Genomic DNA, 27,578 nt, shown 5'->3' on the forward strand with positions numbered 1-27,578 from the left:
CATGTCGGTCTCGAGCATTTGGATTGTGATACACTATGACCTGACCTAGCTTGTTAGACATGTATTGACCAACATATGTTCTCTAGGTTGAGATCTATGGTTAATTTGCATTCCGAGTTTCGGTCACATTTCGGTGAATGACCTTATGTGCTGCTAAGGTGAGTTTCATTTGCTCCCTTTTTTAATTGTTTTTGCAATCTATATTTTTGGGCTGAGAATACATGCACTTTATTTTAAACGCAATGGATACAAGTGCATACTAAATTCTACACCGAGTTTGAACCGAAAATCCCTTAGCTTTGGTAACTAGTAACTGCCGGTTATAAGAACTGGTGGGCGCGATTAGTTATATATGGATCCATAGGGCTTGACATCCCCATCTGTTCCAGGTATAGAAACCCTAGCCTGAACTATAAAACAAACGTATGCTATTTGAGGTTAGTACACGTTGGTTTGCGTGTATTGTACATGTTGGTTACATGTATGTTAAAACAGGGGTACTTATTATAACGTTAAAGTTTAGTTACCAGGGTACTCAATCTTGTAGAATAATTTGATAAACGTTTCTGGATGAAACAACTGAAATCTTGTGATCCACCTTTATATACAGATTATGCGCAAGATTAAAACTATGAACTCACCAACCTTTGTGTTGACACTTTTAAGCATGTTTATTCTCAGGTTCCTAGAAGTCTTCCGCTGTTTGCTTATATGTGATATAAGCTATGTGCATGGAGTCATACATGCTTTATTCGAGAAAACGTTGCATTCACAAAATCATCACCATGTATCTTATTTAGACTGCATTATCAACGGATGTAGTATTGTAAACTATTAATTACGGTGATTGTCTATATATAGAAATCATCAAACGTCAAAAACCCTGGAATTTGATATTCAATTATGGTGTGCCTTTTCAAAAGAATGCAATGTTTACAAAACGTATCATGTAGAGGTCAGTACCTCACTGTGAAATCGATGAATGATGTATTCGTCTAAAGAGATTTGGAAGGATCATCACAGGTGATAGAGTGAGGATACCAAGAAAATGGTGTGGGCAATATCGCGGTTGCATCACAATAAAGGGAATTTGATCTTTGGTCACATGTCATTAATTTAGAGAGTCAATTGGGGTCGGTCGCCTCCGACAACTCAAAATCTTTTTCAGTTTATGTGTCTTTATGTGCTCAAGTTTGACCTTTAGTGTATTTGTATGTTAAAAGGTCTGACATTTTGCCTCCGGTTTTATGTTTTTCTCAAAATTTTAACATTTTACACCCCTAAAAAAAAAGTTCCGAGTCCGTCAATGCATGAATTCTTGGTGAACTAAAAGACAGTAACTAGAGATGGTGAAAGCACAACAAGTGGCTTTTCACATGATCAAAATGAGCATAAAGGGTAGAAGGGACTTTTTGTATGATGGGTACCTCAGTGGAGTTGTGACTTATAGGTAGCAACTAGCAAGAATAGAGGATGCCTACATTCTCTTAAGAAGTTTGGGGGTATTAGTGAAATCATTAAACCTCATGGATAATTGTGTAATTATTAAAACTTAATTTGCCTTCATTGAACATGTATCAACTTCTTAATGTAAAACAATATTCTTTTAACATAAAAATGATTGTCTTTTTATAAGATTCTCATATCTAATAAGAAAACTACATTTCTTTGGATCTTAAATTATATTCTTGTTTCTAAGGCAAATTCGTACATGATTTAAGTTGAATATGTTCTCAAAAATTTATAAAAGATACATGGTATATATATGTTTGAAACTTTTAGCACTTTTTGCCTTTTGAGTGGGGGAATTCATTCTGTTGTTGCTTATTTCTTTCTGTCTTTGTTGTACAAAAGAAAGAACCCATCCATAAATAAACAAAATTCTAAAAGAAGACAAAGAATATAATAAATAAAGAAAGTTGATAGTGGGAGAAGTTGATTTTTTTTTTTTTGGAAAAGAGCATAATCAAGTATTGTAGTAATTTTTGGTGGGTGGTAGTAAGTAGTGGTGTAGTGATTGTTATACTACGATGGATGGGCGGTACAACGGTGGCGGTAGTGGCGGTTGTTACGAGTTTGAGGGTGGTGGTGTGGTGATGACAAGAGACCCAAAACCAAGGCTAAGATGGACTGCTGATCTTCATGAAAGATTTGTTGATGCTGTTACTAAACTTGGTGGCCCTGACAGTTAGTCCTCTTTTTATATCTTTTTCTTAATTATAATTAATTTTTTTTTTCTTAATTATAATTAATGGGTTGATCTTTTCCTTTTTGAAAAAAAAAGGTGATAAAAATGGGTTGGGTTGATCATTTTTTTAAGGTCAATGATTCAATTCTGAGTTTGAAATGGGTCAAAAGTATTGAGATTTTGAATCTTGATCACTAGTTTTTCAATGCCTATGATCAAAGATTGTTTAACAAAGTGAAAGTTTTGAACTTTATGATCCATTTTTTTTTTTAATCTTTTGATAAAGAAGTGGTTTAGGAAATTTTTGAATAAGTGGGAAGATGAAGCTAATTAGATTCCATTTTATTAATCTTGATGATATTAAAGAATCTTCTCTTCCAAGTCTTTATCAGATTGTATAATCAACCCTGTCAAGACTTGGAATTTTAAAGTCTTTTTGAACAAAAACTAATTAAATCTGATCAAATAATCTCATGTTCTAACTTACGTATTAATATTTACTATCTTGATCTGATTGACTATATATAATGGGACTTGGATTACAGAAGCAACCCCAAAATCAGTTTTGAGATTGATGGGCTTAAAGGGGTTGACATTATACCATTTGAAGAGCCATTTACAGGTAAACTTCAAGAATTGACCTTTTCCAGTTCAAATCTAGTTCATCACAAATCTAAACATTAATGAGTAATGAGATGATCTATATATAATTTGTAACTGGTGCTTAAATATTTGTTGTCTTGTCGATGTTTATAGAAGTATAGACTCGGACAGCAATCAAAGAAGCAGAATAATGGTGATCTCAACAATGAAAACAGCGGTGAGAATTGACCACATTTTGACTTTCGTTAGTTTCACTGCAGCAAAATTTATTTTTTAGGTTCTGATTAGTATTGAATCGTTTAGGTGATTCGTATGAACCCTACAATATGCATTCGACTGGAACAAGCTCTAGTTCCATGAGAGTAAACCATGAACCAGGGTACACATTCCATTCACATCTGTTCAATTACATAAATTTCAATTTGAACTAATCTTGTTAGATGATAGATAGGCCCAAGTCCAATATGTGGGCTTGAGTCCCTTAGAATTTTTTTTTAACCGTTTCTATATTTCTTGTATTGCTATAAATATGACATCATGGCCGGCCCATTGGGTGTGCAACCTGTGCAACAGCACAGGGCCCAACTTTTTTGGGGGCCCAAAATATATATCCAAGTTTCTTATATGAACGGTAGAGGTGTTATTTTTGATAACATAGGTTCCAGGTTCTATATAAACAAATACGGAGTACTTATCAATATCCAAGGCTTTTAAAAAACAAAATCTTGTGTTTGGGGCTCATAGTTTAATTTGGCACAGGGCCACTAAAATCATCGGGCCGGCCCTGTATGACATCAATAATATAATAATTCTTACGGGTTTCATTGTCTTACAAATCTAAACCTGAGACGTGTTTTTTTTTTTTTTATACAGTGATATCCCTATTGCAGATGCATTGTTGTGCCAAATTGAAGCACAAAAGAGGTTACAAGAGCAGTTTGAGGTACATATCCCTCACTCCCATCTAAAGTACACCAGTTTTTTCTTTTAATATGTCACATGAAAATTGTAAAATTTCTTTTTTAGGAAAGATTTAAACTCTCTATAAAATGAAGGTATATCGAAATTGAAATACTTTTAAAAACAAGATTTGCTATTATAGGACTTAAACCTTTATTAACTTTGTTTTGTGAGTAGGATTTCCAACTTAATTGCCTGTTATGATCATGGCATTGATATGTATTAGCAGGAACTATTGTTAAGTGTAGGTTGGAGGGCATTTTAGTCATTTAACACGTATCGTTTTCGCAGGTACAAAAGAAACTACAAATGAGAATAGAAACTCAAGGGAAATACTTGCAAGGAATATTAGAGAATGCTCAAAAAAGCCTTTCACTTGACATGAACTCAAATGGCAACCTTGAAACAACAAGAAATGAGCTAACCAACTTTAATTTAGCGCTCACGGGTCTCATGGAAAACCTAAATGGCGAAGAAAACGTTAACAAATTTAGCCTCAATTACGGTAAAAAAGGAATTACAAACGTAAACGAAGGTATTAAGATCAAAACAGAAGGCGGCGGTGGTGGTGGTGGTGGTGGTGGCGGCGGTTCTATCAGTTTTGATTTGAACACGGGAGGCAATTACGACTTTATTGGGACAAATCAAGATTTACTAGCACTCGGTTTTACTAGACAAAACTAGAGAAGATAAGAATGTTGATATGTTCTACAATAATAATTCATCTAAATTTTTTGATGCAAACTGTGATGTAGATGGATGCTTTCATGGTAGATGTGCATCCTATATTGGTATAAATCACTTTGGAATAATATTGTAGATTTAAAATTTATTTATAAAAACGTTAACATGTATTATGAGGAACTCTGTATAATGAGTCCTCTTGAATTTGTTTTGGTAAACATATTTTAAATGTATTTTTTAAGTGAACAAAATAGTATAAAGTTATTTTGGTCTACGAACTCTTCGGCTGTTTATGGTTACAATCTTGATTTTCTTCAAAAGCTTCAAGAAAAACATAACTGCAGAAGTAGTTGGCTACAAAAATAACTGATTCGTTGTTTGTAACATCGAATAAAATTATAATCATGAATAAACGAGATGAAGCTACAAATAAAATAAGTAAACATTCATCCACATTTTTACAAAAAGCCTCTGGACCTGTAGGTATACCATTGCTATACTTTATAAACCAAACTTAATACTCCATTCATCTCAAATTAAAGTACACAAAGTTTAAACCATTAGGCATTTTAATATCCTGATACAAGATCTTACGTTTAAATCTCACTAGTCTCAAATTTTAAGATGATCAAGTTAGAAACCAATAGAAAAATTTTCATGAGATAACCTCTTTATACCACAGACATCAAATAGAAAAAACTTGCCCTCCCGGAGTAACCTTAACAGAAAAAACCTCATCCATTTACCGGTTTAAACTTTTAATAAAAGTGAGAAAAAACTTGCCCTCCCGGAGTAACCTTAACAGAAAAAACCTCATCCATTTACCGGTTTAAACTTTTAATAAAAGTGAAAACCATGTAGAATACAGTTCAACACAAACACTGATGTTTAAGATATCGAACTCAAAATCCAGATCATGCAAATCTACTCCAAAATTCTAAACAGTGTGAAAATCAAATATTATGTTCTAATTTGACAACAAAATCCTGGAAAATATAGTCGTATCGACATCTATAAAATTACTACGAGCGTGAATGAGATGTGCAGAATTAGTGATATAGAGTTAAATTCGACATGATTCATTGTTGAAATTGCTGAACATGATTAATTGTTAAATTCGACATTTTACTGATATAGGGACCTCAACTACAAAACATTCAAAGATTGATTATAGTCTACAAGTTCTTTGCATTTCGTCCTATCAAAGGTTAGCAAGATCTCCAAGTCATATCTATAGCTACCATCACTAGATAGCCCAGTGGTTGGGGCCCTAAGTTCCTTGCAAAAGGTCTCAGGTTCGAATCCCGTCTAGGGCGAATATTTAGTGGTGGCCAGGGATGGGTTGGAAACAGCCAGGGAGTAATCCTGTTGGGCTGCATACATGAGAGTATGGGGTCGGATTACTCGCCCTCCCGGGTAGCCCGAACAGGGAAAACCTTCTCCCTTTTTACCTACAGAGACCATTAAGTCGCAATACAAAACATCGGACCAACTACTTAACATTCTAAAAAAACGCTTCGGAACTAATTTGATCCACTTCACATCACAAGACCAAAATTTTATATTCGAATAGAACTCACAAGTCAACACTAACAAATTTGTCAATTTAGGTCTACGTGGTGCATGCAGTTGAATTCGGTTTAGGATGCCCCATCAGTAAATAAATATTTAGAACAGTAATAATGTAATATACATGGGTTGTACACAATATGCCGACTAAGGTGTGCGGTTAACGAGGCTCTTCGAAATAGGGAAATCTCAAGTTTCATGGCCGAAATTATAAGCATTAGGAAACCAAAATTTAGTATAAACAAGAACAGTAACCACATACCAGATGTTTTCTCAGAAACACGATTATATAGAATCCAAGAAACGTTCAAGAATGATAAACGAGATTTTGACTTCTACTAGTTTCTCCTTCGTTTCTCAGGTGGGGTCCCACCACCCTTCCTTTTCCGATTACTGGACTTAGGTGACCTATACTCCCTCTCTCCGTCATCCAACATTCCTACCTCTCCTTCAACGGGGACGAAATCTTGACCATGTTGACCATCTTCCAGATCATCGTCATTGACCTCATTTGACTGCTTTGACCAACTATGTTTTTTATCTCGCTTGCTTTTCTCTGATTCAGCGGCCAACTCTATACCATCTTCCAGCTCTCGTTCAATTAAATCATCATCATCCATAAAATCCATTCTTCGAGTTACATCATCACCACGTGCCTTTTTTCGTTTCTCAAGAGCCGCTTTAACCTTATCTTTATCGATCTTTTTTATAACATCTTGAGGTGACTGTCCTTTGAAATCCAGATTTCGTGATATATATTTCTCCTTTACTTCCCCTGTCTCCCGTCTTTCTCGAGTTTCCTCCGCGCGTCCTTCAGAACCGTGACCATCTTCTGGTCCATGATGACGTTGACTTTGACCGACTTCAACGTCTCCTTTGATGTATGCGGTTCCACGATAATTACTTCGGTTCTGGGATGCTCTTGGTGGGCCACTGTGATTATCCGAGTATGCTTCATCAGGTGGGGGTCTGGACGATGTAGGGTTCGAGGACCCAGGTCTGGAATTACTGTTTTTTGTACCGTCTTCCTCAGCAATAAGAGGTCTCGTGGGGACCACCTTCTGAGTGGCCCCACGACCATTACTGCCATCGACTACTTCACTCGTTTGAGATGGTGCCTCCCTATTTTGTTCATACAGTTCTAACATCTGGTTACTCACTACTGCAAAAAAAAAAAAAAAAAATGATATTAACTAGCAATTAAAACATAAAAAAATAACGGAACACACGAGATGATAACGGGCCCACCCTCCAATTGGCGTGGGGTGACATCAAACTCTTGCCACCAAACTTTTTCACCGTCGGAAGGGAGTTTTACTTTGAGGAACTTGGCGGCAAGAAAAATAGCCCCGGCGGCAATATGATGTGGTTTAAATTGCAAACAGAGAGATGTCCGAAGCCTGCATGCCTCTTTTGCATGTCAAAATGGACAAAACGAAGACCCGAAACCACAAAAAGAAATACACAGCAGCGTACCCATCGTTAACAAAATTCCATGCAACTTGAGCAAGGGCATTTTGGGCAACTTTGAACTTCTTTATCGCCTCTACTAACGGTTTATATGGATGATGCACATTAAAATCGAAACCGAGAGTTGCAAGAACTACGCGTTCTCCGAGTAAGATTAATTCCTTTTGTTGTTCATACACTTCCTGAAAAAGAAACAAAAATGATTTAAATCAAAATGGAACACTAAATTAAAACAGGAACAGGAACATGAATTTGAAATAATTAATGATATATACCTTCTGTTTGATTCTTTGTATTGCATCGGGATCCTTTTTGTTATTGATTTCGTATGAAACAAGGATAACATCCTTCAACGGACGAGGAGTTTCTTCAACCTTGCCTGCAAGAAACATGCAGACAGTTGCAACTGTCTGCAATGCAAACATGTTACTCAATTGGTGAATGAATATGACCATTAATATGATGATAAAGACGAAAATGCCGATGAACATGTGTCGACGATGTTATGAAGCGACAGCCTTCAACAAGTGAAGATAGCTACGAGAATGTTGTTTCATTCTCCTAACTCCTCCGAGTTCACGAGTAAAGTCAACTCAGTCCAAGTCACTAATTGCAAGTCAAGGTTGACCACAAGCATGTGCAAATAGTGTCTAAGTTGCTTCATTTGAGTCATATTTTGACTAAATTCGAATGATACGACTCAAGACTCGTCCGAGTATAACAGATTTACATAACACATGTGAATGAGAGTTTATTTGAGAACCATATAGAGCTTGTTTGTCAAAAATTACGAAACCATGGCTAATTTCTTCAGTTCATAGTACAGTAAAAACAAACCACATTTATTAAAATAGGCCCTAGATCATGATAAATTTAATTAATACAAAACTCACCCTCCTATCATTCTTTGCATGTGATTGACGAAGGAAAAAACGGTGACAAAAGATTATAGCCGTTGCAATGGTTACCTGGGGCCTGCAGAAAAATACAACTCAGTCCATGTATGCAAATCAAACACTGTTTGCTCTATTATTCTGAGAGGAAGAGTATTCTTTTGGCTTACAACTAATGACTACCCAGAAAAAAAAAAAAAAAAAAAAACATGTGAGCATGACATCTAACCAAACTGTTGCAGAAATCGGAAGTAATCTCTGATTAATCGGTTTATGAGAGGGGTCCGATGCGATTAATCATATCAGTTCAGCAAGTCGGTGAACCATTGTTCGACAGGGATTAATCAGGATATTAGTCAAAGTAGCAATTAATCGATCAACATAAATTGGGAACTAATCGGTCTAACATCGATCAAAGTCAATCTTAGCCAACAGCCGCTTAATCACATTCGACCGGTTAATCCCTCCAAGGTCCCGACTGACTAATTCCCGACTAGGGACTTTTACAACCTTGTACCATGTTAGTACCCAAACTAAACACTTGCCCAGATACTTATTAACTTAAAACTTGTAAAGATGATCGATTTTATATACTATGAACAAGAAAGCAATACAATGGAAACTGACAGTCGTTTAAAGATCAAAACCTTGCATCTAGACATCGAGGCTGAGGGAAAAAAAATGTAAGCTGGAAGAAAGTAAGGAAGAGAGCATGTTTTAGAAAAAGGGGGAGGGGCGATATTGTAATTATGCGTTTAACATGTGTGTATGATCCAGGTGCCAAAAAATGGCACCTACTCAAATTCAAGCAAGAAAAAATGGGTCCTACAAATAAAATCTTAACATTAAAGTTCTGGTCACAAACACCCTAGATATGCCAATGATCAGTATACGAAAGTCTTTAGCGTCATTAAATTCCATATGAATCAACCAAGGAAGAAAACATTCTTGATTTTGTGTAATGAAGGCAAGCAATGTTGTAAAAGTCGCTAGTCGGGGACTGGGACTAATCGGTCAAGTCGGAGACTAGTCAGACGTTAACCATCTCTGACATTGACTGTATTTGACCAAATTTTACCGATTTTGACTGAATAAATCTGAATTTAAACTAATTAATCTGACTTTGACCGAGTACATTGGAATTCTGACAACTTTGACATAATAAACAGGCCAAGTCGAACCCTAGTCGAGTACTAGTCGGACCAGTTCAATATCCCGACTAGTTTGGGACTAGTCGGTCTAGTCGGAGACTTTTAAAACCATATTGGCAAGCTATCCATGTGATTATATGATAGTGGCATGTCCACTTTCAATACAAATTAACAAAGTCAGCATTAATAAGAATGCTAATTTGAGTTGAACAAAAGAAAGGAAAAAATAAAGGAAAAAGAGCTTACACTTTGAGCCTCATACCCAAGTCTTGCAAGAATGTGCAATATGATTTACGAAGATAAGTCTCCTTTTTCAAATCAATTCCATCTGGTCTTGAAGGCGAGTTTTCTTCAATTTCTTTTCGCGAAAAATACCACCGGCCCCCACCATTTTCTTCCACCTTATCATCCGAATGTCTATGTGGACCCCCTTCATACATGCCAATATGCATAGGATCACTAGACAACAAACCAGTCATTGCCGGCCCCTGCTCTCTCTACAGATACTATCAAAAATTGCAGGCAAAGTCTGGTTCAAGCAATGTATTAAACTAACATACACTGCCTGCACGCTGTACGAATAATAACATAACCACGTATTACAAAATCAAGTTTTGTGAGCATAAAAACAACAACCTACCATTATAAACCCTAACTACCGTCCGCTTCCAAAGCTGCACTGTGCAGTAAAAAGCTAGCTTTTTTTGATATATATATATATGTAAAATGAGACTATGCATTTAACTAAGTCCCACAACATAAGACTGAGCACATACAGGCCATTACATACAAAACAAGCATTAAACCAGTACCACAAAATCGCATTTCCAAACGTTTAGAATCCACCATAATCCGCATATACAGCTTGTGAGTAATTTCATTTAACTAATAGCATGATACGATCAACTATGTCCTAGATAAAAGTTTAGATGCACCCCGGAACCCCAACTCATTAACTTTTTTGTTATCCTGAGAAAATAATATCATAAACTATAACTACGAAAAGCCTAATGTATATAATAAGCAAAAATCGTAACTTTGACCATTAAAAGTCTGTCATTATACAGATGGGCATAGAAAAGATATATATTTTTGTCGATATATTCATATGTACTAGTTAGTTCATTTAAAGCCTATAATTAATATTTATATCAATCACTGAAGAATGATAACCGAAACCCTAGCTCTCCAATTAGAAATAAAATATAATAAATACGTTTCAAAAAAGAAATTTTTTTACTTATATGACGTAAGAGTGTGATTATAATTATATTATATTATAATTATAATTATTATAACTATAACTGTCGTATAACAACAGAAATTTACTTTTGCCCTGATTGTAAACGGTGTCAACAAATAAGAAAACGGTTGTGCATATCTACGGAAACATATTAGGGCAGAAAAAAGAAGCGAATGAGATGACGCAATAAAGAAATAATAATTAAAATAAGAAATTACCGGCGAGAGGTAGCGGAATCGATGTCGGAGAAAAGATTGCGGCGTTGATAAGCGTTTATCGTCGTCTTTTGTTATTTTAAGCTGCGGTACCTTTGTTCCAGAAACAATTATGAAATGAAAGAGAGAAAGTGAAACGTGTTTTCAAGTGAGAGACTTCAAGATTTTTATTTTTCTTACACTAAATATACAAAGTATATATAAATATAAACATTATAATTATGATTATAATTATTAATCATATAAATTTTATAAATTATAAATTATAAATATAAATGTATATGTATGTATATACGTTTTAAAGGAAAAGGAATTTTATTAATCAAATAGAAGAATACTAACAGCCGAACATCTATCAACAAAAAGATGATGAAACAAATTCTAAACTAAACATAAACCAGAAACCAAAAACCCAAAAACAATCCCCCTAACATCATTTGAAATAAGCTAAGATAGACAATGCCATCTTTCATGACTCGCCACACTCGAGTAGCTTATCCGGCTGTGAAAAACTGCGTTACTAATGTTTGGAAGAAGTTTGGATTGGAGAAAATAATGATGAACTCTAAGGGTTTCTTTTTCTTTAAGTTTTCTTCGAAAATTGGATTGCAAGGAGTGCTAGAATCAGGCCCGTGGATTATTCGTTCAATCCCTATCATTCTCAATGCATGGTCGCCAGATGTTCCATTAACAAAGGAGGACTTAACACGAGTCCCGGTATGGGTGAAAATCCATGATATTCCAATAGCAGGATTTACTGAAACCGGGTTGAGTGTAATAGCTTCTAATATTGGGACTCCGATGAGGTTGGACTCTTACACGAGCACAATGTGTCTAGAGTCATGGGGTAGGCCTAATTTTGCTCGAGCATTGATTGAAGTCTCGTCAGACAAGGATTTTAAGAATACTATCAAAATTGCGATTCCAAGTATCGATGGTAAGAGCAAAACCATATGTACTTTAAAGATAGAGTATGAATGGAAACCCCCACGTTGTAAGTGTTGTAGTACTTTTGGGCATTCTGATGCCCAGTGTCCAAAAGTGGAGACTCCAAAAGTGGTGACTATTATCGAGGGTTATCAGTCGATCGATGAAGATGGGTTTCAGGTAGTTGGCAAGAATGTGGCTAAAGAGATGCCAAAGGGTAATAACAAGCAGAAGGTTACTTTTAATGTAAGTAAACCGAAGCAAAAATTGGTCTATAGGCCCAAGACGAATACTGATTCTAATAATGGTTTGCACAAGGGTGGTCCGGGTAACAAAAAGAAGCCGGAGGTTGGGACAAGTAAAAGTTCTCAAGTGAAGACTCAGAATGCGTTCGAAGCTTTGAACAAAGAGGCGTTTAGATTAATTGATGAAGAAAGCGATGTTGAAGCTGATAACGATGAAACTGCTGAGTTTATGGCTTCGAAAACTTGCTCTAAGGAAAGAACTACGTTTGGCTTGAAATCAGGCTGGTTATAGGTAGTGTCAGTGGTTAGGCAGGTTGTTTAGTGTGATAGTTTTGATAGTGTTTTGTATGTTTACGTCCTAGCGTGGTTGTCTGGTTGTTTGTGAGGCCTCAAGGTGCGCTTGAGGTCGTTTGCGCGTTCTTGTATTCTTTATTATTATTTTTAATAATATTTACCGGGTAAAATCCTTTACCCAAAAAAAAAAAAACATACTCAAGTTGAAGTTGCATATTGCATATTGACCAATTTCAAATTTCATATTTCAGTAGTCTTGATAACTGCTTTTGATCTTTTACTAAGCTAGCCAATTTAAGCTTCACATTCACCATTTAGCCAATTTAATCAACTTTGAAAGGATTTAAAAGTTCTCGAGTTGAAGGCAAATTTATTAATTTTAATGCGGTTTCTAAATCAAAAAGGGTATGAACATAAAAATGCACGACGACGAGTTAAAATATTTTTACGCTGACGGCATGTGACTTCCTCGTGTGTTTTGGTGTTCTTTGATATTGTAGGTTTGTGGTTAGGTTTTGTTGTTTGGATGCTGGCTTCTACTCTTTAGTTTAGTAGTGTTTAGCTTTACTTTGTTATCCTAGTTTTTTTTTGGATGTTTGGCTTTGTTTTACTTGGATGTTAGCCTATGAGTGTGTTTGGCACACAAGCTTCTTGAAGCTTATGTGAGCTTACTGAAGTTTGAGTTTATGATTTTAATAAGCTTCGAGTCATAAGTTTTGTTTGGTAGACATAAAATGTAGAGTTTATGAAATTCATAAGCTCTTAAAGAATAAACTACTTCTAGTAGCTTATGAAAAAAGTAGAGTTTATGAACTGAAAAATTAAACTCCAGCTAGTTTACCAAACACTTATAAAAAGAATAAGCTCCAACAACAAGCTTTAAAAATAAGCTCCATCTCCAGCTATAAGCTCCAGCTAGTTTCATCGAAACAGACTCTAAGTTTAGTTTGTTTTGAGCTTGTATTTATTATGTGTTTTGTTGTTTAATAGAGTATTTAAGTTATTTTGCCCAAAAAATATATACAAACGATTATTCATTTTTATACTAGTTCCAAATCTATACAAATTTCATCCCAAAAAAATTATCCACCATACTATATATATGCATTTATTATAAAATATTATCCATTTACAAAAGAATTACCAAACACCATTAAAACTCCAAATCTACATTCATTATTACTTCCAATTATTTTTTTTAAAAATAAATTCAATAAGACTTGCCTTGAATATAAAGACAAAAGAATATTTATCAAATATAGCGTAATAATAAAAAATACATTGAAAGACTGAAAGTTCCTATGAGACCCTTATCCAGAGACGCAGGGATTATGTTTTGAAGTATGTATGAATTTTGTATGATTTTATGTAAAAATCCTTATCAACCTTTTATTTCAATATAACTGAACCTACATTATTCCAATTACCCTAGAACAGGTGTAGTTGTAATGACTGTGTGCAATGATTGTGGGTGATACGATGAGTCGTTGTAATAAGTCTATTAAGGAGAGGCTGTGAGTAATGTGCTACTACTTTTCTAAGAGACATCTTTTACCAAATATGGGCAACAAGAGAGAGAAAAGGTTTTGGGTCATGTTTGCTACCCTTTCTTAGCCCATGCTCGGATCCCACACACTCCAGAACGCCCACCACTAGAGGCGTTGTGGAAGGTTGTGTATAGCATCCTGAATTGAGAACACTACATTACAAATGGTCCAAGGATTTGCCAGCAATAAATAAATTCTATGTTAAATGCATAGATGTAACATTAAAAACAACATTATTATACAAGAATAAGATCATTCGGACGCCTTAAAACATACATTATACAAAAAATAATCATTCAGACACCAGGAAAAGCGATGCAGCTTAGTTGTATTTAAAAAAACAGAGTGACTGATAACATAAACCATCAAGTAAAACCCCAACAGTTGAGAAGTAATATCTTTTTTTTTTTTTTTATCACAGTTTACATTCCAATCTGTAAACAATCAACTGGCACGAACATAAGTAACAACAGAAAGACCAAAACGCCCTGCCTTGACCCATAATTTATCTGGGTGATCAAAATTCGGTCATCTTTGAAACAAAGCCTCAACTCTGGTCTACAAGTACTTGACCATACCTCGACCCTCAACACTAAGCTTAGTGGCTTGAAGCTGCTTCTTTTTAGGTGCTTTTAACTGTTGCAACCTCTTGTTCATCTGCCATCAAATGAAAAAAGATTGTCAACTACCCACAAATAAAAGATGGTCAACTACCATAAACAGAAACTTGTATGGCAAGTAAAGGGTGCAGACCTTAAGCCGACGCTGATCGTGAACAACTTGTTTGGCACGGGCCCTGATTTCATCTGGATCGATCTTAGATTGGGGACGCACCACAAAATCAAGAGACATTGCTTCAGGCCTTGATGTTAGTCTTGAAGATGAACTTCCAGTTCCAGACTTTGGTTCCCTGCATTGACCACTCAAAAAAGTCAAACAAGAAACAGTTGCTTAACCAGAAAGCAACTGTAATTTAAGAAATGAAGCAACTTACTGGGAATATTCAGCCAAATCCAAATCATCATCTCTAGAGTTCATCCTTGAAGCTTTATTCATTGGCCTGTCAAAAAAGAACAACAGATCACAACTTACAACTTACAGTTAATTAACAAAACGTTAAGAAGTTGAATGCAAATATGCAATATACTTTTTATTTGATGGCCGACGGATTGGGGCCCGCTCATCTTCATAGTTCCGCATGTCCTCAAATCTTGTGCTTTTATTGAATATTGGCCGACTCTGCATTACAACCAAACCGTTAATACTAATCAAGATCATTAACATTCTCAAAAGACAAACATAAGCAATCAATCGGTATACAATTTATTTCCATACATACCCATTTGTCAACCAACTCTTTAGCAAGCTTTCGGTTGGCTGTAGTCTCTTCATCAGACTTCGACAAGAACATAATGACCTGAATAAACAAGATGATAACTTAAACTAATCCTACCACCAAACAGGAAAAAAAAAAAAAAACAACAACACTACTATTATATAAAACAGGCCAAACCTTTCCAAGTCCACTTTTTTTCAGTTGTTCTCTTCTATCATATTGATCTAAATCAATTGGGAACTGCAGAATAAAACAACAAACAAGATTAATTGAAGCAAATAATTAATATTTATATATTTAAATCAAATTAAAACCAAGTTAATACCTCGGAAAGTATTTTCAAAATTGCTGCACGAATATTTATATTAGGCAGGCTTCCATCTGGGAGGGGTTCAAGCCATATTTTCAAAAGAGTTAAAACTCCATGATCCAAGAACTCTAACTGAAGTTGTTTCCTGTATTAATAATTGTCAAGGGCAAATGAATTAAACATATAATGGATGATGTATTACTTCTGAAAATGATATGCACGTGCACTTACTTGGATAATGCTTCAGTTAGTAGAGGCAGTTTTTTTAGCTTATTAATAGCTGGTTGCGACTTTCTATTTAGTTCTGCATCTAATTCTGCTACAACTTCAAGCTCAGCCACAACACTTTCAACAGTTAATGCAATCTCTGCAGAACTTTTCTCAGTCTTCTTCTTCTTCTTACCCACCTTGAAAAGGTTTTCAACTTCATCATCTTCTTCACCCTCCTCAGCCTACAACATTACAATACAAAGCTAAGAAAATGGTAACAGTAAAACATATATACATCCCCCGTCTACAATCTTTAGTAAACCTAAACTAGGAAACAGTTCAGGCAACTTAAAAAGTTATCAACTCTAGCAAAGATGAATAAAAACAAAACACAATGTTACAATAGCCAACAAAATACACTTTGTATATATGACCGAAATATTCACCTGAGGAGCACGACTAGGAGAATAACCTCCTTGATCACTTCCATAACGATCTGCTGGATCAACACCAGTATCATCTATAAAGTTGTCATCATCTAGCATCCTTGGACCCTCTTTGTCATCCTACACCAGTAGAGCAATGCTCCATCAAAAAAGTAAACATTTATTTGGTTTGGCAACCGACATCCGGTTTAAAGCAACAACACAACACCATAACGACACCTTAAAAACCCTTGGGAATAAAAAACAACAAAAAGATTGTTACTTTACCAAGCCTTCATAACAAAAGTCAACTAGTTTACCCAGAACATAACTAGAAAGGAAAACCAAAAGCTGTGGCAAACAAACTGCATAACCACATGCTTCAAGATTCAAAGATTACTTGATGCAATAAAAATCCCAAAGTTAAAGGGAATTTGTTGTGTGATTACAGAACCATATACTCAACAATGTCATTGTTAATAACAAAATTATCCCACTATCAACAATCAACAACACAAATTAAACGAAAATGATTAAAAAAGTAGTAATAAATTTTCGATTAAAATATGCAGTGTATACCTCTGAATCACCACCAGCAATTGTATCCCACATCTCTTTAACTTCAGCATCATCACCACCACCACCACCACCACCAGATCTCCCACTCCTTTTACTACCACTACTCCCCTTAAATTTCATACCACTTTTTTCACTACCACCTCTCCCTGCTTTTTCCGAAAACTTCGAAAAACTCGACTTCTTCTCCTTCCTCTTACTCCCACTCCCACCGTCACCGGAAAACTTCCTCTTACCACCACCACCAGAATACTCATCATCTCTAACAAACGCCGCCATCTCATCTTCCACGTCATCATCAACCGGAAAACCTGGTGACGGTTCATCCGCCGTACTCTTCTTAATCAACCGCTTCCGTGGCTTCGATTTCGAATCGGATTCGTTAAACACCGGCGTTGATTCTCGATTGCTCTGCCAATCGGTATCATCAATTTCATCTTCGAGATTATCGTCAAAAAGCTGATGATGTTGTTCATCGTTGTTGTTGTTGTCGTTATCATCGCCGTGATCTGATTGAAATCCGTCGTCGTAATCCATCAATGGCTCGCCGTCTTCATCTCGGTACCTGCAATTTTAACAAAAAATGTAAAATTGAAATCGGTTACTTAACCCTAACCCTAACCCTAACCCTAGGGGTATTGCGGAATATGAAACCCTAAATTAGAGAAACGGGGACTTACGGATCGTTTTCGTAGCCCATTATATGAGGTGAATTGTGAATTTACGAAGTTATATGTGTGTATGTATATATAGAGAGAGAGTTAGATATAAAATGAATTGAATCGAAAGTAGATTTAGATTGATGAAGAAATTGGAAGAGAAAGAGATGAGAAGTTGGAAGAATGTGAGCCCGATTACAAGAGAGGGAAAGGGGGTTTTAAGAATTAAATAGAAACATGAGTGACGAATATTGTGAATGAGAGTTGATTTTTTTTTTTGTAAAGACAAACTCAACACACTTACATAAATATTTATAATAATTTACGAAACATGTTTACAAACAGACTTGAAATCTCAACCTCTTGGTTAAAAGGGCCACCACGATACCGTCAGACTAATGGTCCTTTGGTATGAGAGTTGATATTTGCAAGTATGATTTTGATAGATACATTAGAATTGACTAAATTACTATTAATGATGTGTTACACAAAATTTTTATTACAAATTATTAAAGGGCAAAACTGAAAAGTAGCAACAAAGATCGGTGGATGTATCAAAATTATAGTTGAAAATATCGCTTTCCATTGTGAATTGTGATCGCTACTTTTATAACAAAGAAGGTTAAAACGATATTAAGGTATATTTAATATTTAATTTTAATATTAATATCTAATTTAAAAGGTTTTTAATTTTCTTCCATCATCTGAACTAGTTAAAATTGATTTAAAACTTAACTGAATTTAGAGAATGGTAATAACTAGAGTTGGAGCTCAAGCTACGTGAGTAAACTTTTAAATCGAACTCGAGTTTTAAAAGACTCAAATCGAGAGACTTACTAGCCTAAATGAGCTTTCTCGAAAATGTCAGTTAGCTTGAAGATATGAGTCCGATCAAGCTCTAGCCAAGTTTCTAGCTTTGAGTTTTTAATTGAGTCGAGCTTGAACTTGACACTTTGTCAACTCTGATTACACCCATAAACCCCAATGAAGCCATGAGATGTTTAACCATGATACCCAAGAATGGAGATGTTCAAGGTTAGTGATGGATCGTGGTCTCCCGAAATAAAAATGAAACTTGTAGTGCTTTGAGTTATGAAAATTTGAGCTTTTGAATATTAAGCATAAAAATTTGTTGTAATGGATTTAATACATTCAAAAACTAAATTTTTCTTCTATTAAGTGACATGATATACATAACTTTAAACAGACATATTTTTTAGATCACTTTTAACCGTGCTTGTGATATCGCAGGCAGCGGGTGCGCTTTTTGGTAGGAATGGCAATGGGTGAGAAAAACCCCGTAACCCGCGGGTACCCGATCCGCGATGGACAGGTAAAATCATTAAATCTTACCCGCGGGCACGGGTACGGGGAAAAATTTATACCCGCCAACGGGTCGCGGGCGGGTCGCAGGTATATACTACACGTCACGGGTAAAACCCGACCCGTGAATACATGAGACTTTTTCGTAATTTACCCACGAATTAATATTTATTATAATTATTAAATTTAAAAGCTATTTTACTAGTATTTTAATAATGATTAATAATATAATATTATATACAAGTAAAAAACTAAATTTCCACGCCATTATACATATAGTTTGCTTGTACATATAGTTTTATAATTAACAAAATTAGTTAAATTTTCTAATAAAAAGTTGTATATTATTATTACCTGCGGGTCACGGGTATCCGCGGGTCATGGGCATGAGCGAAAAGTTTTTACCCGTGGGCGAGTAACGGGTCTCAACGTGCAAAAAAAAACCCAACGGGTGAGTCGCGGGTATATAGAACCCGTGCCCGTTACCCGCGGGCGGCATCCCTACTTTTTGGGTGATATGGCAATGTCATGGATTGAAGGTAAATAATGAGGCGTCACTTTTTTTAGTGTTAAATTTGTGGTAAGTGATGTGGTAAAATGTGATTGGAAGTTAGGGATAAAAAATAAATTAATAATATATAAAATAATTTAGTCAAATCTGATTGGTCCAAAAAAAACTGACCCTTTCGCTGACGCTCGGTTAATCCCAAACAATTAAGCAACTTCAAAAGTAGATATTAAATCAATTGTTAATTTAAGTTTATCTGATGATCTGAAAGAAAAAAAAAACACACTTATGACACATCATAATACATACAAATACAAATCATCAATCAATCAATCAATGAAAGGTAATAAATCAAAGTAAATGTAGACATTGAGTTTATTTTTTTTTGACAAAAAGTAACATAATTATTATGTCTTTATTTTTTTAGTGTTTAAAGAGTAAGTATACGATTTTACATTTTACATTTATATTTAGTTTCAATTTTCAATTCAATTTTTTTTTTTTTTTTTTTTTTTTTTTTTTTTTTTTTTTGGCAAAAAACAAGGAACCTTAAATATAAATAATTGAGGCTAGCCATCAAAATTACCGGATTCGTTCACGGACCTCTACCCGGACCACTGCCCGAATGGAGGTGTTTCCGGGTACTGTCTGATGCAGCTGGTAGAACTAAGAATGATGCATGTGTGTGGCCTAACCCAATTATTATTTCACATGAGAATGTAATGGGCCTATTTTTAAATATGGAGCTGGCCAAACGAGTTGGCGTCGGAGACGAGCAAAATTTCCAGAAGCATCTTTGAAGTTAAAACCTTATCTATTAGTTTAGTTAAAAGTCTTATCTATTATTTTTAAATTTGAATCCATGTTCTTATCTATTACTAAGTATTTACGTATTAGTATTTAAGGATAACAAGAGTGCTATGTGGGATGAGTTTTGGTGATTTGATTAATATTGTTTTTTATTCATCGTGAATAAACAGAAGACCGAGAAGGTTTTCACACTATCTTGTTAAGTTTCATTCTGTTTAAGTCATCGATCCCCCCTATTCCGCATTATGTGGTATCAGATTTCAGGCATGACTAAACAAGAACGAAGTGATCGGTATTACAGGGGAACGAGTCATAGATTCGCCGAGAGAGGCAATGATAGTGATCCTCGTGATGCTGAGATTGAGCGTTTGCAACGAAGGATAGCAAAATTAGAGTTGGGCCTACATCATAAATATGATGCACGTTATGCTTCGGACCAAACAAATGACCAATGGGAAAGTATGAATCCATTTGCTGATGCGCCTAGCGGATTCGGACGGGACCATCATGATGATCCCTTACGGACCATTGGTATGAAGGTTGAACAACTTTTTAATCTAGAGTACGTTCCTGAACCTATTGTTGATGAAGATTCTGAACCCATCTATGATACGGATGGTGAGAATGAAGAACCTATTTATGATACGGATTGTGAAGAGGATGCAGATTTTCTGAATTTCAGTGATGTTGATAATATTGGCATCAATTATGAAATCGTTGAATTTGGCACTCCGGTCACTAATAAAGACACGAACGTGTCCAACGAAGTTGTTAAAATTTCCTCAGGTGAAGATGTTGATGTTAATTTGAAAAACGAGTTAAAAAGCGAGTTCAATAAAATTTGTGTAGTTCTTGAGGATCAGATGGATGCTGTGGTCATTCATGTTGTAGACTCGAGGACGAGTCTTTTTGAAGAAGGGGAGAATGATGCAGCTGGTAGAACTAAGAATGATGCATGTGTGTGGCCTAACCCAATTATTATTTCACATGAGAGTGTAATGGGCCTATTTTTAAATATGGAGCTGGCCAAACGAGTTGGCGTCGGAGACAAGCAAAACTTCCAGAAGCATCTTTGAAGTTAAAACCTTATCTATTAGTTTAGTTAAAAGTCTTATCTATTATTTTTAAATTTGAATCCATGTTCTTATCTATTACTAAGTATTTACGTATTAGTATTTAAGGATAACAAGAGTGCTATGTCGGATGAGTTTTGGTGATTTGATTAATATTGTTTTTTATTCATCGTGAATAAACAGAAGACCGAGAAGGTTTTCACACTATCTTGTTAAGTTTCATTCTGTTTAAGTCATCGATCCCCCCTATTCCGCACTGTCGATCGGGTTCGGGTTTCCGCCCGAACGTGTGTCTTACGTGCAAATGATGAGGGTCAATGAAATAAATGATCTGATGCCAAAAAATCGCCGTTAAAAAAAAAAAAACATGCTAATGATCGAAACTAACAATAAACAAGATGCTTATAACTTTGACGTATAAATCCAGCTAACTGTATTGCAGAAATCGAGCTAAGGCCCAAAGAGACCCAATTAATTTCTTGTAGATGATATAGAACAGTTGGAATGAAAAACACACACATTTTCAAAATACCCCAGCACTTGTTATTTAACCAAAGGTTGGAACATCCTCCCTCCCAAGAACCATTAATTAGGCATGCCATCGAAACTTGAAGATTGAAAATGTATATGACACATTAGGTGAAAAAACTTGAAAATTTTATCTCCGACCTTTAGCCAATTTATTCGTGATTGAACTATCCTTCTTGATTCTTCTTTTGTTTCAAAACTCGTCTCCGTAACTCGGTTAACTCATTTCTCCATACAATGACTTCCAAAGAATGCCAACATAAGCTCTTCTTTGAACCGATACAATTGTACGTTGTACAATAAAAGCTCAAACAACGAATTTATAAACTTGAAAGGTTTTGGGCCCCAAGACACTAGGGTTTTGGCCCAAATTGAGGGCTTTTAATCAGCAGAGTCTGGGTCAGCAGCAAAAAGGAAAGAATCGGCCCAATACAAAACCTAAACTCCATAATCCCAAACAAACGCAAAACAAAAAGAGTTGAAAATTCAAGGGGGTTTCGCTTCTTCTGTCTGTCTGTCTGTCGGAGATGGCGGATTTCAGAATCCCTGGTTTTGTGAAAGCTTCAATTAAAAAAGGTAATTTTACTAATAATCCCATGATGAGTCGTAGTTTTAGTGTTCCAAATCCTTCATTGTCGTGTTTCAAATATGACTCGAAAGAAGTTGTTAAAGTGTTTGATGATATGATTCAGCAGACAAGACCTGTGCGACCTGTTGATGAGTTTAATTCCATATTGGACGATGTTGTTAGTACTGAAAAAACATATTACTCTTGTTCCCTTGTTGTTGATATGTTTCAAAAAATGTGTGCAGCTAGGGTTCCTATTAACACATGCACTGCCCATAGTCTAATAAAGTGTTATTGTCATTTGCAACACACCAATCTTAGTTTCAGTGTTTTAGGCTGTTTGTTTAAACAAGGGATTGTATGTAACGACAATGTATCAATATACAATACCATCTTAGACGGGTTTATAGGTGAAGATAGGACTCACGAGGCCGAAAGATTGTTCAAAAAGATGTTCAACAACGTTGATGATCAATTACTACTTTGCGAGCCCGATATTGTGAGCTACAACACTATACTCAAAGGGTTATGTAAGGTTGGTAATAACTCGACTGCCATTGCATTGCTTAGAATAATGGAGGGAAGAGGTGGTTGTTATAAACCGGATATAGGTTCGTATAATACGGTCATCGATAGTCTTTGTTTGTGGTGACCCAGGGGCAGTAATTACGATAGGTGAGGCTTTTAAGCTCTTTAAAGAAATGGTTTTTGTTAATATACGTCCTGATGCGGATACATACGGCTCCTTGATATACGCCTTATCTAAGTTGGGTCGTTGGGATAAAGTGTGTAAGATGCTAAAAGAAATTGAGGAGGCCGATTTGGATATGAAAATGAAAACGTGCAATACAATAGTTGATGCGTTATGTAAAAAAAAAAAAAAAAAAAAAAAAAAAAAAAAAAAAAAAATAGTTGATGCGTTATGTAAAAAGTATAAGTTTGAAGAGGCTTGTAATGTTTTTGCCTTGATGAGTAGAAATAAAAAGTATCATCCTGACATAGTCACATTCAATTCATTTATTCAGTTGTTATGTTGTCAACGTCGAATTAAAAGAGCGCGGAAAGTGTTTGACATGTTGAGTAGTTTAGGGTTGGAAGCTAATAGGGTTACGTACAACACGTTAATAGACGGGTATGTGAAGGATATGAATGTAGACGAGGCTATAGAATTGTCTACTTGGATACCTGAACGACTACTTGTGAACAACAACAACAACAACAACAACAACAACAACAACAAAGTGACTAAGTTCATTTTAGCAGGGGGGTTAGTCTTAGAAGACACTAACCTTTACTTAAATCATCTATATCATACGTATGACAACTCCAGCAGCTCGTATGATGATTTAAAGGCAGCACTCGAGTTGTTTGATTTCGTGGAGGATGGAAATTTAAACTCACAAATTCAAGTATACAATGTCCTAATCTATGGTGCAAACAAATGCAAAAAGTTTGATATAGCAAGGAGGTTTTTCCATGAGCTAAATGCTAAAGGTTTGCAACCTGATAAGGTGACGTATACACTAATGGTTTGTGGTTTTGGTCAGGCAGGTCTAGTTAAGGATGCGAAAAGGATGTTTGTTAAAATGAAAACAAGCTGTTTCTTGCCTGGTGATGATGTCAGAGATGATATCGATCAGATGATGTCAGACTATATGGAGGAACATGCGGACTTTTATGATTTATCAACTTTGTTATGATTTTAAATGGAACACTTTTGTTTAAACCTCGCACCAGCAGCAGTTTACTTCCGCTGTTAGTTCATCCCTAGCCACCATGATCTATTTTACTTTGCCCAGAGTAGTAGTCATTCTTGATTGCTCTTTTATTAAATTAATTTGTTATTATTATTAATTATTAATTTTTATCACTATGAGTAATGACCCATGATCGATCGAGCATTAGCTGATTGATGTGAAATATCAGGAAGCTAGACCATAGTCATCATAGATAATTATTACTTACCGGATATTATAGGATAACAAACAAATTAAGGATCAAGACAGCCTACCCAACTCCTTAAAAGTAAGTAATTAGATGCATCTGGGACGATATCTAGTATTATTGTAATGCTAAATACCTATCACAAAATAGCATGATGAATTTTATTTTTTTTCGGCGAAAATAACTAAAACTCATATAGAAACGAGGTCGTTTTCCAAAGGAAAACGCCCTCAACAAGAATACAAAAGAAACAGGGGAAACGGAACCTCGCGTCTAAAAAGCTAACAAAAAGACTATCTATAAACGAACCTCCTATAACTACCCGGAAAAATCTTAAAACAAGCTAAACACTGATCCAACATCCAACTAAACAATCTAAATAGAAATCAACAACTAGAAAAAGGAAAACAAAGGAACACAATACAAAGATCTCAACCTCTAGGTTCCGCTCTCTTCAACTTACCATTAACCGTTTCTTTCAAAGTGTTCTTTCCGGATCAATTATCTATCTTGTAAGATAACACATTGGCGGATCCGTCACCCGGTGCACTCTCCCCGGCCAAACGTGTCATCATATCATCAAAAGCCGCAAAAGCCTCCACGAACATATTTCCTATCATGTTTGCCGATGAACCGCCGTCTTTTCCCTCATGAGCACCCATAAACAAGTTTTGGACCGCGTCCCCATAATCCAAGTCATCGATATGATCTCTAAGCTTAAAAGTACCGGAAGTGGAAGCCATAAATAGCATGATGAATGATATCCGACAACTTGACAAACATAAAGTTACTAGCTAACATGCACCTGCTGGGACCCACCCGGGATGGAAGTACTTCGAATCACTTTGAAGGTGAAGGGGAAATTTATTAAAATTAATACTTACTTATTTTCAATCTAAACATGAAATATATTTGTTCTGTACTTATTTCTGGGTTAAGGTGTTTCAGGTTGTAGCTTTCAAGTGTTGTTGATGATACTCAAGTCATATCTGGTGATTCTGAAGTGTTGATGATGATTATCAAATGCTGATCCAGAAGAGTATATCTGCAAGTTATGCAAGTTATGCTGCTGTTCGTTTAATTTATTAAGTTATTCTTTGATACTGGGCTGCTCTACATAAAAGGCGTGTTGATACTGGGCTAGTTTCATATTGGATAAAGCTTATTGGAACAAGAGGTTGCTGAAGCCCAACTACATAAGCCCAACTGAAGCCCAATCTTAATTTATGAGTTTATTTAATTTATTCATGGTATAAAAGGATTTATCTTTTTATTTTATTCATTTAGTTTTTCGATCAAGATATTTTTTGTATTCTTTTCTCTCTCTCTCGTTCTATTTCTTCAGATACAGAAACTAGGGTTTCTTGTTATTGTAAAATTGGTGAGATTGAGAGGTTAGAAGTTCATCTGTTTATGAACTTCAGTTATTGTACACTGTTCGTTTTGTGATTCTGTGATTGAGATCATTCTGAATCTTAATTTGTTTGTGTTCTTCTGAAGAGATTGGTTTCTGTGATTGATATTGTACTTAATCACTATTTTCTACATGGTATCAGAGCGACAAGGTGTTAAATCGTTCGATCTGGTGTGTGTTTAACTCCGATTTTTCAGATCTGAAAAATTAGGGTTTCTGGTCTTCAATTAATTCTTTCAAGATTTGTTGAAAGATCGATTGTTTCTACTGTGTTTGGGTTCGAATACGACTTGTGAATTCTATTTTTGGGCCAGATCTGCTGTTATACAAAAGAATTTAAGAAACTCTAAATTAGGGTTTCTTCTTCTTGTCTTCCGCTGCAATCTTGTCTACAAAGGGGAGTCTCGTGTTTATTCGTGTTTTTTAATTACCCTAACGTGATCTCTACGTCCAACTCTTGATCTAGATCCTTGAGATCTATGAAAACCTGATCAAGCGTAGATTGATCTTGACCTTTTTTTTTTTTACTGTAAATCATCTCTACAGGTTGCCTGGTTAGTAACCAGTCCAGTGGGGTTTGTTTCTCTTCCTTACAGGTGTCTGGACCGTGGATTTGTTGCGGTTTTATGTGCTAATTGGCTCTTTGCATGCTAATTGTTTACTGTTTGGCTTAAACTGCATGATTTTTTGTGTAATTGTTTTTTGATTCTTCTCTGTTTCTATTGGTTGTTTAATTCTTTGTCATCATGAGTGAATCTGATAGTAGCCAAGTGGTTACTAAAATCAGTTCTCTTGAGTTTAATGACCCTTTGTATCTTCATCCAAGTGACACCACTGGTGCTACACTTATTACACAGAAATTAAAAGGGACTGAAAACTATAATGTGTGGAGTTGTGCAATTAAATTGGCTTTACAAACTAAAAATAAAGTTGGATTTATTGATGGTTCTTGTCCTAGGTTTCAATTTGAGGATGATGATGATGTGTTACTTAACCAATGGGATAGATGTAATTCTGTAGTTCTATCTTGGATACTTGTGTCTTTAAGTGAAGAAGTATATAATGGTCAAATATTCTCAAAAACTGCAGAAACTGTTTGGCAAGAATTAAAAGAAACATATGATAAGGTTGATGCTTCTGTGACTTTTAATCTATATCAACAGATTAATTCTTGTAGTCAAAATGGTCAGTCATTATCAGATTATTATCACAAGTTAAATGCAATGTGTAGGCAGTTTGATGAAATGATTAAAATTGATGATACTGTTAAGGCATCTAAGTCTTTTCAGGATCATAATCAGATTTTAAAGTTAATGCAATTTTTAATGGGATTGGATGAAGTATATACTCCCATAAGGAGTCATATACTTACTTCTGATCCTGTACCTACTGTTAAAACTGCTTTTTCAATTATTTCAAGAGATGAATCACATAGGTTACACTCATCACATGGCAACATACCAAAAGGTCAGACTTCTGCTTTTGTTGGGAAGGTGGGTAACACTGGGCCTAAAAGAAAATATAAAAACGCACCTCTTAAGTGCTCAAATTGTAATATGCTTGGTCATACTGTTGACAGATGTTATGAACTAATAGGTTATCCACCAGGATATATTAAAAAACCATTTAATCAAGGATCACCTAGGTTTAATAGTAATAACTGTTCTACTGACAAAAGTGATGGTTGTAGTTCTTCTGTTTAACTTACTAGTGATCAAATCATGATGCTTTTGAGTCTTATTAAGGATCAACCTGTTACTGGAAATGTGGATGCCAATATGGCAGGTAACTTCATTAATAATAATACATTTTTCAATGACAATATTGATAAATTTTTTTCAAGTAATGAAGTTCAAAAATCTGAAAATTCTAAAAATGGCTGGATAATAGATTCAGATGCTAATC

The 27,578-nt window shown here is 35.4% G+C and overlaps 5 protein-coding genes across 8 annotated transcripts; 3 read left to right on the forward strand and 2 right to left on the reverse strand.

The window, feature by feature from the left end:
- The first annotated feature begins 1,887 nt into the window (after window positions 1-1,887).
- Window positions 1,888-4,504, forward strand: LOC139858664 (myb family transcription factor PHL11-like). Its single transcript, XM_071847500.1, has 6 exons — window positions 1,888-2,187; window positions 2,734-2,810; window positions 2,945-3,008; window positions 3,095-3,170; window positions 3,665-3,734; window positions 4,043-4,504. Exons 1-6 carry the CDS (start codon window positions 2,031-2,033, stop codon window positions 4,433-4,435), a joined length of 837 nt encoding a protein of 278 aa, XP_071703601.1. The 5' UTR covers window positions 1,888-2,030; the 3' UTR covers window positions 4,436-4,504.
- A 1,372-nt stretch (window positions 4,505-5,876) lies between these two features.
- Window positions 5,877-11,113, reverse strand: LOC139857063 (cyclin-T1-3-like). Of its 4 annotated transcripts, none has more exons than XM_071845771.1 (7): window positions 10,980-11,089; window positions 9,765-10,024; window positions 8,368-8,449; window positions 7,750-7,884; window positions 7,481-7,656; window positions 7,253-7,404; window positions 5,877-7,166 (listed from the first exon to the last, which is right to left on the reverse strand). In XM_071845771.1, exons 2-7 carry the CDS (start codon window positions 9,995-9,997, stop codon window positions 6,343-6,345), a joined length of 1,602 nt encoding a protein of 533 aa, XP_071701872.1. In that variant the 5' UTR covers window positions 9,998-10,024; window positions 10,980-11,089; the 3' UTR covers window positions 5,877-6,342. The 4 variants fall into 4 exon arrangements, with proteins under 4 accessions (XP_071701872.1, XP_071701873.1, XP_071701874.1 ...); XM_071845772.1 differs by having other exon boundaries at window positions 9,765-10,047; window positions 10,980-11,076; XM_071845773.1 differs by having other exon boundaries at window positions 9,765-9,977; window positions 10,980-11,028.
- Window positions 11,114-14,183: 3,070 nt separating this feature from the next.
- On the reverse strand, window positions 14,184-17,586 carry LOC139857132 (protein IWS1 homolog 1-like). The gene is made up of 11 exons (XM_071845861.1): window positions 17,527-17,586; window positions 16,850-17,411; window positions 16,292-16,411; window positions 15,867-16,087; window positions 15,651-15,780; window positions 15,503-15,565; window positions 15,329-15,406; window positions 15,137-15,228; window positions 14,984-15,049; window positions 14,743-14,899; window positions 14,184-14,646 (listed from the first exon to the last, which is right to left on the reverse strand). Exons 1-11 carry the CDS (start codon window positions 17,544-17,546, stop codon window positions 14,548-14,550), a joined length of 1,608 nt encoding a protein of 535 aa, XP_071701962.1. The 5' UTR covers window positions 17,547-17,586; the 3' UTR covers window positions 14,184-14,547.
- Window positions 17,587-22,274: 4,688 nt separating this feature from the next.
- On the forward strand, window positions 22,275-24,015 carry LOC139860374 (putative pentatricopeptide repeat-containing protein At1g10330). The gene is made up of 3 exons (XM_071849137.1): window positions 22,275-22,926; window positions 22,973-23,182; window positions 23,228-24,015. The coding sequence occupies exons 1-3, from the start codon at window positions 22,275-22,277 to the stop codon at window positions 24,013-24,015; spliced, it is 1,650 nt and encodes a 549-aa protein (XP_071705238.1).
- Window positions 24,016-26,419: 2,404 nt separating this feature from the next.
- Window positions 26,420-27,376, forward strand: LOC139860375 (uncharacterized). Its single transcript, XM_071849139.1, has one exon. It carries the CDS (start codon window positions 26,420-26,422, stop codon window positions 27,374-27,376), a length of 957 nt encoding a protein of 318 aa, XP_071705240.1.
- The last annotated feature ends 202 nt before the right edge of the window (window positions 27,377-27,578 follow it).

Source organism: Rutidosis leptorrhynchoides, chromosome 7 (assembly GCF_046630445.1).
Source record: "Rutidosis leptorrhynchoides isolate AG116_Rl617_1_P2 chromosome 7, CSIRO_AGI_Rlap_v1, whole genome shotgun sequence".
In the NCBI taxonomy this organism is placed as follows: Eukaryota; Viridiplantae; Streptophyta; class Magnoliopsida; order Asterales; family Asteraceae; genus Rutidosis; species Rutidosis leptorrhynchoides.

What these genes read in the sequence shown, in the direction of transcription:
- LOC139858664 (XM_071847500.1), top strand. Translation starts at nt 2,031, where the DNA reads ATGGATGGGCGGTACAACGGTGGCGGTAGTGGCGGTTGTTACGAGTTT. An exon ending in ATTTGAAGAGCCATTTACAG is followed by an intron (nt 2,811 to 2,944) that starts GTAAACTTCAAG and finishes CGATGTTTATAG; the next exon opens with AAGTATAGACTCGGACAGCA. An exon ending in TCTCAACAATGAAAACAGCG is followed by an intron (nt 3,009 to 3,094) that starts GTGAGAATTGAC and finishes TGAATCGTTTAG; the next exon opens with GTGATTCGTATGAACCCTAC.
- LOC139857063 (XM_071845771.1), bottom strand. Translation starts at nt 9,997, where the DNA reads ATGACTGGTTTGTTGTCTAGTGATCCTATGCATATTGGCATGTATGAA. An exon ending in TTGGGTATGAGGCTCAAAGT is followed by an intron (nt 8,450 to 9,764) that starts GTAAGCTCTTTT and finishes ATTTTTCTGCAG; the next exon opens with GCCCCAGGTAACCATTGCAA. An exon ending in ATGCAAAGAATGATAGGAGG is followed by an intron (nt 7,885 to 8,367) that starts GTGAGTTTTGTA and finishes TTTGCATTGCAG; the next exon opens with ACAGTTGCAACTGTCTGCAT.
- LOC139857132 (XM_071845861.1), bottom strand. Translation starts at nt 17,546, where the DNA reads ATGGGCTACGAAAACGATCC. An exon ending in CTCCTAGTCGTGCTCCTCAG is followed by an intron (nt 16,088 to 16,291) that starts GTGAATATTTCG and finishes GTAATGTTGTAG; the next exon opens with GCTGAGGAGGGTGAAGAAGA. An exon ending in CTAACTGAAGCATTATCCAA is followed by an intron (nt 15,781 to 15,866) that starts GTAAGTGCACGT and finishes TTATTAATACAG; the next exon opens with GAAACAACTTCAGTTAGAGT.
- LOC139860374 (XM_071849137.1), top strand. Translation starts at nt 22,275, where the DNA reads ATGGCGGATTTCAGAATCCCTGGTTTTGTGAAAGCTTCAATTAAAAAA. An exon ending in TTGTTATAAACCGGATATAG is followed by an intron (nt 22,927 to 22,972) that starts GTTCGTATAATA and finishes GTGGTGACCCAG; the next exon opens with GGGCAGTAATTACGATAGGT. An exon ending in TACAATAGTTGATGCGTTAT is followed by an intron (nt 23,183 to 23,227) that starts GTAAAAAAAAAA and finishes AAAAAAAAATAG; the next exon opens with TTGATGCGTTATGTAAAAAG.
- LOC139860375 (XM_071849139.1), top strand. Translation starts at nt 26,420, where the DNA reads ATGAGTGAATCTGATAGTAGCCAAGTGGTTACTAAAATCAGTTCTCTT.